The 10,690-nt window shown below is 44.5% G+C and overlaps 1 protein-coding gene across 1 annotated transcript in view; it reads right to left on the reverse strand.

The window, feature by feature from the left end:
* LOC124620104 (multidrug resistance-associated protein 1-like) overlaps positions 1-3,165 on the reverse strand; it is a 30,029-nt gene extending 26,864 nt beyond the window's left edge. Inside the window, exons 1-2 of the mRNA XM_047146773.1 lie at positions 3,055-3,165; positions 219-544 (exon numbers count right to left, since the gene is read on the reverse strand). Of these exons, the coding sequence (XP_047002729.1) occupies positions 219-544; positions 3,055-3,165 (437 nt within the window). The remainder of the gene's footprint in view (positions 1-218; positions 545-3,054) is intronic.
* Positions 3,166-10,690: the final 7,525 nt, after the last annotated feature.

A 10,690-nucleotide genomic window follows, 5' to 3' on the forward strand; every position in this document is an offset into this window, starting at 1 on the left:
CTATACTAGTGGTAATGAAAAGACAATGAACCAGAGATATGAGTCTGACTGTGTGGGACTTCAACACTAGTGATGCAATGGCAGTAGAACAAAATGATACTTACTTTATGGACATGCTCTGTAGTTCAGATTATATTTAAGGTGTAACCTTCACAATTAATACTATGATTACTATGAATTTTATAAGAAAAAAATTACAATTTGAGTTTCCTTTCTACCTGAGATTCTCACCACCTTCAGTAACCTCATGACTGAGGCCTGCAGCATGACCTTCCACAAAAGTCTTCAAATGTGCCTGTTCAAGTGCATGGCATACTTCCTCATCTGAATGCTTGTTTAAAGGATCAAGATTGAGACGCAATGTCCCAGAAAATAAAACTGCATCTTGAGGGATGATAGTGAGACATGATCGCAGAACATGTAATCCCAGCTTGGTTACATCGACATTATCAATCTCAATTGAGCCACCAGCTGGTTCTATGATGCGGAACAGTGCTAATGTCAGTGAAGACTTGCCTGCTCCAGTTCTGCCTACTATTCCAACCTTAAACAGGCAAATTAGAAAATTCAGTAAATTTGGTAACTTATTTTTTGCAAGTAAATGAGTAACAAAGGTCTAAATTTCAATTATTTTTTAACCTTAAGAATGCACAGAGGATAGAAGAGAACAAATACTCATTTCATTAAGCATACCTTAAAAAAACTCAGAAAAAATGAAAAATTGGATACAATGTCTGTTGCAATGTTTTAAAAGCTGTAACTTCAGCTATTGAGAATATATAGATACTAAACACTAGGAAACATGAAATTCTTTAAATCTTGCTAACTCCCTTCTCCACCAAGAACCACAACTTGGTAGTGAGTATTTTATTTGTAGCAATATCAAATCAGCACTAGTAAAAGGGTTTGGAAAAGAAGCAGAAAAATCAGGAAAAAGGAAGATCAGTGTTTAATGCAACATTTTGACACATATCCCTAATCCTCTGACCATACTCATAGACAAGCTAATAAATAACACCCCTCTCATCACCAAATATCATCTCAGTTCTGGAAGACACTAATCATACCCTTTTCTGGGCCTGGGAATGAGAAACTTCCTTCCCACAAACCATTGTACTCCTCTCAAAGTGGCATCCCATTGCCTACTCAACCTATGAAATAGCCTGTTCCACCCAAAAGTCATAGCTATTCTTAGGGACCTGAAAAAAATTGCAATTTGCAACAAATGCAAATATACATTTGTGCAACTATCGACGAAGTCACGTATAACGTCTTTGTTTTGCAAGCTCTTTGTGAATGAACAAAGTACTCAGAATCATAAGCAATGCTCCACATTACACACACACCGCGGATCTTCACCGGGAACATCAGCTAGATACCCTCTTGTAGGTATTCCAAAAACTCTCCACACAACTGTACAGAAACATGAGACACTCACATAATCCATTTATTCTTTCTCTGGGGAACTATGACCATAACCATAGATTGAAACATAATAGACCAAAGACACTATTAGCAAGGAACTAAACATCTATGGTCTATAGCACACTAACACAACAGTACTGGTGAGCCCTGCAACACAGCTACTACTGGCAACCCCAGATGCTTGACCCACTGAAAAACAGGCAAGCGCAAGGAAGCCATACTGTACACAACACACAAACCAGCCACACACACCTCCTGCACTGTGAGCTGATCTATGGCTGATCGCCCACTAATGTATGATGAACTCGGACTGTCACAGGGACAAAGCTGCTGCAGCAGGCCCAGGAGAATTCACAGGAGCCCAGCCGCAGCACCCAGACTGACCCATCTACAACGAGCACCTGCAACAACAAAGGCAACAATCCATGATACCTTGCACTAACATAATCTCACCTTGCATCGCTGTCGCAGCTAGCAAGCCACTACTGCTCTTACTGCCCGTCCTACAGTTGCTGAGGTTTTTTCCCTTGGAGCTTGCCTAGGCACTTTTTTTCCCTCTGCCCTTACAAACCACTACCCTTCAATCACTTTCGTCCACTTTCTGTCTCCCGATGGACCATGTCAATGAGTAATCCTACCCAGACGCATGGACGACATCACAGCCCACATACTGTGACTCCTGATTCGAAAACTAACATGTTATATGGAAGTGACAGCAGAACATTTGGTTTGGTCACCACATTGGTGTGGGCATGGAGGGGCCCAATCCTATATTACTCTTTGTGAGCAGTCTGTGTTCGTGTGTGGTACATAAAACAAATGTACTGAGAGTCAAGCGATGTGTATATCTTTATATGTGTGTTATGAACCGATAAAATAGTGTACATCATTGGATCTGGAAATCCTACAACACTAACCCCACACTGGTGCCCCCAAATTTATTCGTCAGTGCTACAACAAACTCTCATTCTGTCGAGCAGTACACAATGGATCGCTTGCCACCTGCAACACCGCACATGTGCCAACTAGGTTTTCCAATGGACACTTTGGCATCATTTTCTAATTATCCACCTTGTGTTCGCAACAGTTTGATGCAGTTTCCAAACACACCAGCTAGCTGTACTCAACAGAACAGTGCTTCTACATTCCCACAACCATGTGTGCTGGCATTAGGTACAAACAATAACTTTTCGTTATTGTACATGAATCAGCAATCACATGGCAGTGTTCTGTACCAACAAAACGTTTTTATGCACAAAACTTCACATGTGAACATTTTAATTCAAATGTGAACATTCCACATGTTCTGAGTGCTCAACAATGGCTGACACAATGTGCTTAAACCCCAGTGACTATGTTAACAAGTTTCCCAAGTGCCAGTGTGAACTTTCCACCTGAGTCAGTGGTGTTACAAATCAAGCTGAATGCTCAATACACGAAATTTCATGTTTATCCCGGTACTCCAGATTTTGCACAAGCCCTCCCAAATACCTCCCCCACCCCTTCCCCGCCACTACCAGTGTCTGCTTTATTCCTTCCACATTTGCTGCATGTGGCATGTGTTCCATAAATGTTGCATGATTTTAACAATTTTAATGCACCTGTAGGGGAGGGGACCAGAAACTGTACTCTGTCATTTTCCACACAGCGGTCAACTATGGTCAACTCTTCTGCACTGGTCCATTCTATGCCTGTTGGTGTTACTCCATTGAACACCCAACTCATTGATTTCTCGACCATGGTCAAGCCAGCCGCGCCTACCATTCCGCATGCCACTGACAGTGTTGTGAACTGGTACACCACTACTGCACTTGAGCCTGTTATGCTGCAGAGCTATGGACAGGGAGTGACAGGTTCCGACAAACAGTTACGCCAAGACTCCCCCATCCATTGGCCTCAGTTACTACCCCTTTGCAAGGACCACCCACGCACATGGTTTGCCTTGGTCGACCACTTCCTGCAGCTACATGGCGTTGTGGATGACAACTCAAAATTCCTTTTCTTACTAAGCACCTCCATGATGAACCGAAGCTAATCTGTGATACTGTGGTTTTGCCTCCTGCTACGGACAAATATGCATTTGCCCTATGCACCATCCTCGAGCGACTATCTGGATCTGCAGAGGAAGCTATCCACCCCATCATCAGTCACGAGTAGCTGGGTTCCAGATCCCCATCCCAGCTCTGGCATCATCTCCATGCTATGATTGACACACATCATATGCCGGATGCTAAACTTTGGACCATGTGGTTGCTCAAACTTCCTCTGGAAGTTCAAATTCAGCTTGTCCACTTAACTTCGGCCCCACTGGACACTAAACTGAAGATCGCAGACCAATTTCATAACATTCTGCCACCCCCTGCGTGCCTCCCCCGGGATGCCCCCAGGCCTCATGGGTTGGTCATTCAGTATAGAGGGTGTACGACTCGCTCCTCGCATGTGCCCAGACCCTGTGCTGGCTGACAGCCTCTACTGTAGCTCCTCTCCTAGCAGATCTACTGCGGCACCCTCCACTGCCACTTTAGCCTCAGCCAGCTCAAAGGACAATGCTACATGCCATTCTGCTTGGTGTTATTTCCATTCTTGCTTTGGCGACTTGGCTAAGAAATGTCATTCCCCATGTGCATTCCCAAACTAATAGCATGACCCCACTCAGGTGCTATGGGCCACTTTGCATCGCACAAACACCTGTCCCTTATTACTTCTTCACCCCACATGCCAGGACACTTGTATGTGAAAGATGCAGTGTCCTGTCTTTTGTTTCTAGTTGACATGGGGGCCAAGGTTAGTCCGCAGGTATTAAATTTTAGCATCAGCTTTGCCCCCTGCTTTGAGGCACCAATGATTTCTTGATCCAATCTCATGGAATAACTAATTTAAACCTTAAACTGCAGGATATTAACACTCCCATTACAGTGAACTTTCATTATCGCCGACATGGATGAACCTGTGCTCATGGTAGATTTTCTCTTAGCCCATGCTCTTTCACCTAACCTACAATGAGGTACACTAATCTTTAACTTGGTAGACCATATCACTGGCCCCAATATTTCTTCCCTCTCATCCAAGAGTGCCACTGTATTGTGTGAGCTAGCTGAAGCCACTGTTGCAGTGCTCTCCCTTACATCACATAACGACGAGCTTCAGGACAGCAATGAAGCCCTCCACTTATTCATCGCCTCCGTGCAAGCCAAGCTCATGGACGCATCTAAGCAGGTCGCCCAGCTGTCACACATGGCCATGGCCCCAGCCCCCACCCTGCCTCCTTACATCCACTGCCAACGCCGCATGACTTTTCTATTGCCGGACAGAAGCTGTGTTCACAACACTACCAAGTACCCCACCGAGCTCAATGACAATCACTACCAGTGGATCACTGCCACTGCTGCTGATCTGCAGGCCTGGGACACACAAGTGTGTGCACTACAGTTAAGTCATACTGCATCCGGTGCTGGTCCATTTTCCCCATCGGTGTTTGCGATCAACAGCAGCACTGTCCATAGAATAAATACCACAAAAGGTCCACCAGTACATGCAAAGGCTAGGCATTTCAACCCAGAAAAACTTAAACATGCCAAAGGTATTATTCAGGAACTTTTAGACAGTAAGACTATTCGCCCTTCTTCTAGTAGGTGGTCGTCACCCATTCATTTGGAGCCTAAGAAAGATGACACTTTCCGCCTCTGTGGTGACTATTAGGCACTTAACACCATAACAATTTTAGATTATTATCCTGTCCCAAATATTCAAGATTTTGCTTCCTAACTGCATGGGGCACAAAATTTCAGTGTAATCGACTGTCACAAAGCATACAACTAACTGCCAATGGCACCCGATGACTTTGAAAAAACCGCCATCTTCACCCCATTCAGATTGTTCGAGTATCTGTTTATGCCGTGCGGCCTTAAAAATGCTGCACAGATGGGGCAATGGTTCATTGACTTGTTGGTTGGATAACTAGACTTTACGTATGCATACCTGGATGACGTTAATTTTTTCTTCCTTACTCGAGGAACATGAACTTCACTTAATACAGTGTTACAACTATTACAAGCAAATGGTGTCACAGTGAACAATGCTAAGTCACAACTCTGCCACACTGGTGTCACTTTTCAGGGCCACATGGTTCCTGCCGACGGCCACCGTCCCCTACCCGAACGGGTCAAGGTTATTAGTATGGTACCTTTGCCCAAAGACTTTCAGGGCCTCCACTGCATCCTAGAAATGGCAAATTACTACCACAAGCACATTCCCCATGCTTCCAACATAGAAGATCCACTGACAGATGCTGTAGCAGGTAACAACACTTCAGGATCTCGGGTGGTCACGTCCAGACATGCGACGGGCATTTGATAATCTCGTCAGCCTTACAGATGGCTGTTATGCTCACTCATCCCATCCTTGACACTCCCATCTGGCTTACTATAGATGTGAGTGATACAGCAGTGGGCGAGTACTTCAGCAATCTGTGGGTTCGGTTGTACAGCCACTCAGATTTTTCTACCACAAACTGTCTGCTTCCCAATGCAAATGGTCCAACTTCTACTGGGAACTATTTGCTGTTTACGCCACTGTCAGATATTTCCACGACAATATCGAAGGTCACCATCTTGTGGTATCTACTGACCATGAATTACTCATATATGCTTTCCACGAAACAACAACGACTCATCTCCGAGATGTTTCCATCATATAGATCTCATATGCCAGTTTACGAATGATATACATTATGTCAGAGGAGCAGACAATGTCATCACCAATTCTTTATCTCATGTTTCAGTATTATCTTCACAACTGGACCTCAGCGAACTCCCTAGATTGCAAGCAGATGATCCTGAACTTGCCACATTGTGCTCCAGTACTGAAACAGGACTCAAACTCAAGTTATGGACACTTCCTGGGTTCTTGTCACCCATCTGGTGTGACATTTCAACAGGACGCATATGTCCGGTGATCCCCACACCTCTCCGCTGGAACATTTTCATAGTATTCACTACTTAGCGCACCCTGGCATATGCACCACCACACATCTGGTAGTCGAACGTTTTGTTTGGCCCGGAGTGATAAAACGTCACAGTTGGGTGTGAGCATTTGTGGCTTGTCAGTGCGCAAAAGTAGGATGTCATGCACAGCCCCTCATGAGTACGTTTGACATAGCAAAATGAAGATTTCAACACATACACATTGATTTCATCAGGCCATTACCCCCTTCAGACCCCTTTCGTTACATATTGTCAACCATTGACAGGTTTACCCACAGGGTAAAGGTAATTCCCCTCACTACTATCACAGCCAACACAGTGGCCTGAGGCCTTTTATTAATGTGGATCTTGTGCTTCAGCTGCCCAGCTTCTGTCACCACTGACCAGGGCAGCCAGTTGGAGTTTTCCCTCTTCTGGGAGCTTTGTGAACTATGTTGGGTGAGATGATTTAGCACAACAGTATACAACCCCCAGAGCAATGGGCTTGTTGAATGCTGGCACTGAATGCTTAAAGCTTCACTGACATGCCATGGAGGTGAGTGGGAAGAGAGAGATAATGACACTGAGAAGAGACAGCAGCAGTGGTAATGAATAAATTAGACAGCAGCACTGAGAGAGAGCAAGAGGCAGACAGTGACAGCAAGAGGTGATGGCAGTTTCTGTGAGACTAGAGACAGTGGCAATTAGAGAGGCACAAAGAGATAATGACAGTGAGTTAGGCTGAATAAGTGAGTGAGAGTGGGAAGAGGAAGTTAATGGGTATGAACAACTGTTGAGTGATGGACTAGTGGCTGTGAGCAAGTTACAGTTATGGTAGGTTGTGGGAGTTGGAGAGGTGAGCTGCATATTAAAAAATAATGTGAATGTGTTTCCATATGAAAAAGTTTGGGAAATTTTTTAAAGCTGCTGAGGAAGGTACAACGAGGCCCCCACTTTTCAGTGAGAGTCTCTTAAACAATAATAGACTCGCCTTTTTGTGCCCCAATAGAAGCATTTTTCTGCTGGCGAATAATATGCCAAATTCTCCTCACTTAGGCTGATGCATTTATCTGCAGATAATGATCTTTCTCCATTGCAAGAAGTGACAAATGGATACTTATATGAGGTAATTTGGGAACGTGTAAGGTTGAATAATTCCTGGTGATTTGTATTGTCACCACCAAAAATTGTTCTAACTTCTCTGTGGTCCACAACAACATCAAATCTGTTCATTCCAACAGTCCTGTCGGTAATAATCATGGTGTCCAAAAAATTCACAGTTGTTGATCCCTGATTACTTCCTCAGCTCAAAACAAATGGTTCAAATGGCTCTGAGCACTATGGGACTTAACATATGTGGTCATCAGTCCCCTAGAACTCAGAACTACTTAAACCTAACTAACCTAAGGACATCACACTCAACCATGCCCAAGGCACGATTCGAACCTGCGACCGTAGCGGTCACGTGGTTCCAGACTGAAGGGCCTAGAACCGCACGGCCACACTGGCCAGCCATTACAAACAGTGGGAAATGGTTCTTAATAGGGCGTGTGATCACCACGGATGATAGTACATGCCCTGCAATGGGCACCCAGGCTGCCACAAGGTTGGTAAGAAGCTCTGGTTGTGGGGCATTCCAATCCTCAACCAGCATGGGATACAACTGCTGGAAGGTCGTTGGTGAATATGGACGCATTCCTCCAATGCATCCCACATGTGCCTGATGGAAGTCGTAAGAAGCCATGGGCTAGGCCATTCGCCGAATATCCTACCATTCCAAGAGCACCTCCACCTACACAATTTGATGGGGTCACGCATTCTTATCCATAAAAAAGAGATCAGGGCCGAATGCACCCCTAAATCTTTGAACACCGTGTTCAAAGATTTGAGGGCTAGTACGTCCATGCAAGATTATGCTTGTCCACACCATACCAGCTGGACCACCAAACCGATCATGTTCGTAAATGTTCCTCGGTGCATTACATGTTCCCATCTCTCGCCATATGAGTATACATCCAGCATTGCCAACATGATCGTTTTGGCAGTCCAGATATTATGATGTGGGGAGCACGTTAAAGAACATACATTGCTGCCTGTAGTAATCGCACTCCCTATTAAGGAACATGTCCCACCTTTTGTAATGTCCAGGAGATCATGAATCATGGTGACATCAGTGTAATTACTGTCTTTCAATAAAAGTGTCATTTCCGTTGGTCTCATTGAGTATTTCTTTCAGTTACTTTCTGTACTAACTGTAGCAGTTCTTTTTATGCATTGTCAATTTTCGTCCAGCTTGGCAGTGACACATCATGTGAAAATTACTTTTGTCCTCAAGTTTGACACACCAGTATAGTAGCTATATGAGCATGGTAAAACTATTGGTCAGTGCTGCTATTAGGGGAATGGTGTGGTAGACGTTGATTTAGCAATGATTCAGCTGCAGCTAAGTTAAAATTACTGACAACATTATATACCCCATTCTTATGGCCGTCACTTGAAGTGTCGTCCAAACATTGATCAACATCCAATCACTATGACGTGGTCTCACAGACAAAAAATTATCTATTGGAAGTATTGGAAAATTTTCGGTTTAAAAGGTAATTGAAATTACCATCATTCCCAAATATCTCGGGGAAGTATGTTAATTAGCGACTGAGTAATCAACAGTGAATAAGTGTCCGCGAATTCAAAGCAAACCGTAAACTAAAGTCCAGCTCACCAGAATTAATTTTTCGCGCTGAATCGGAATGTGTACTGCTTTGAAACCTCCTGCAACATCAGAACTGAGTGCTGCATAAATATTCGTACCTATTAGGTTGCCATTTGGCAGTACTACCAGTACCTCTAATTCCAAAATGGAAGAGAAGTACTATACAGGGTGTCTCAACCTTTTGGTCAAATTGAAACAGGTGGTCCATAAACTATTATAATGAAACGGGGAATCAATAGTAGGAAATGCGTACATACTGTGTTACGGGCATACAAAGAGTACACCGCATAACAACAACGTAACTCATAGTAACTATTCAAAGCAATGACCACCAGTCTCAATGAACATATTGCAATGGCGCATGCAGTTCTGCCGCACTCTTGCAAGGATCCTGGGTGTCTGTGCTACACTCGAACAGGCTGTGGATTATAAACAGTATACTAGCACGTGGATCATGTGACAACTGCATGCACTGCACCAGTGCATTAGCCTGTGCCACACACACACCACTACCCTTGGTGTCAGTTGTCCATCGCTTCAAACAGCTTGTGCTCTGTTCATGGTGAGGCATGTTACTGTGAATAGCGTATGACATGTAGTCAAAGATGGAACACTGCTTGTCATGAAATTTGCCAGACACACACTTAACCTACAGTATGGCAGGATGTAGTACCCAGAGAGGAACACGAACGTGCAGAGAACGCTTTCCCAACAGGCGTCATCCTAATTGGGAGAATTTTATCTCTGTGGATACCAACTTACGAGAGAGGGGTTTAGTCCACACCACAGAGAACCTGCCACAGAGGGCCGAACACCAGACGTGAGGAGATGGTGTTGGATCTTATGGTTGACCACGCAGCAATAAGCATCTGTAAACTTGCCCATGAAACATACACTTTGAAGGATACAGTCTGGAGAATACTGGTGGAACAGGTTGAGCTGTATGGCTTGCTTTTATCAAATTCTTTTACGATGATTGTGTTGCGCCTTTTAACTTCTTGGATAATTCGATTGTCCTCTCGACATTTTTCAGTCAGAAAGTTTCTTGTTCAGCGTTTGTGAGATTATTTGGGCTCGTGCACATTGCCATGGTTCCCGCTTCGAGAGCAGCCGTGGGCTGTGTGGCGGCTCCCCGCGAGGTGCCTTGAGTGGCGCAGGCCGTGACAGCAGGCCCCGGGGCAGTCGGCTGTGCTATTACTTGTGCAGTAGCATGGTCCGCTTTCCATTGCTAGAGGCACGTGTGTCTCGAAGGACTCTTTAACATTCTGAAGAGCAGATCAGAAGCCTGTGCTATTTTGGAGTTGTGTGGAGTGGACTCCTGTGGAGCCTGCAATGAATTGGTGACATTGTGGCAGACTATTGTAGAAGACTTGTCAGTTATTGTTACTCTGGCATCCTGTCCCACCCTGTTAATTCGGCTGGTCTAAACAGTTGAGCTGTGGCTCGGTGGTTTTCTCGTACCAAGGCCTCCAGACAGCGGTGAGAATTTTTGTGGTACTTATGCTGTACCCGTGTCCTGATAACATCTGAAAGCTGAGTTATGTTTATTCTCGTCTCAACACTGGAACAGTGCTGTGACCTCAAGATGTTCACG

Source organism: Schistocerca americana, chromosome 6, assembly GCF_021461395.2.
Source record: "Schistocerca americana isolate TAMUIC-IGC-003095 chromosome 6, iqSchAmer2.1, whole genome shotgun sequence".
Lineage (NCBI taxonomy): Eukaryota > Metazoa > Arthropoda > Insecta > Orthoptera > Acrididae > Schistocerca > Schistocerca americana.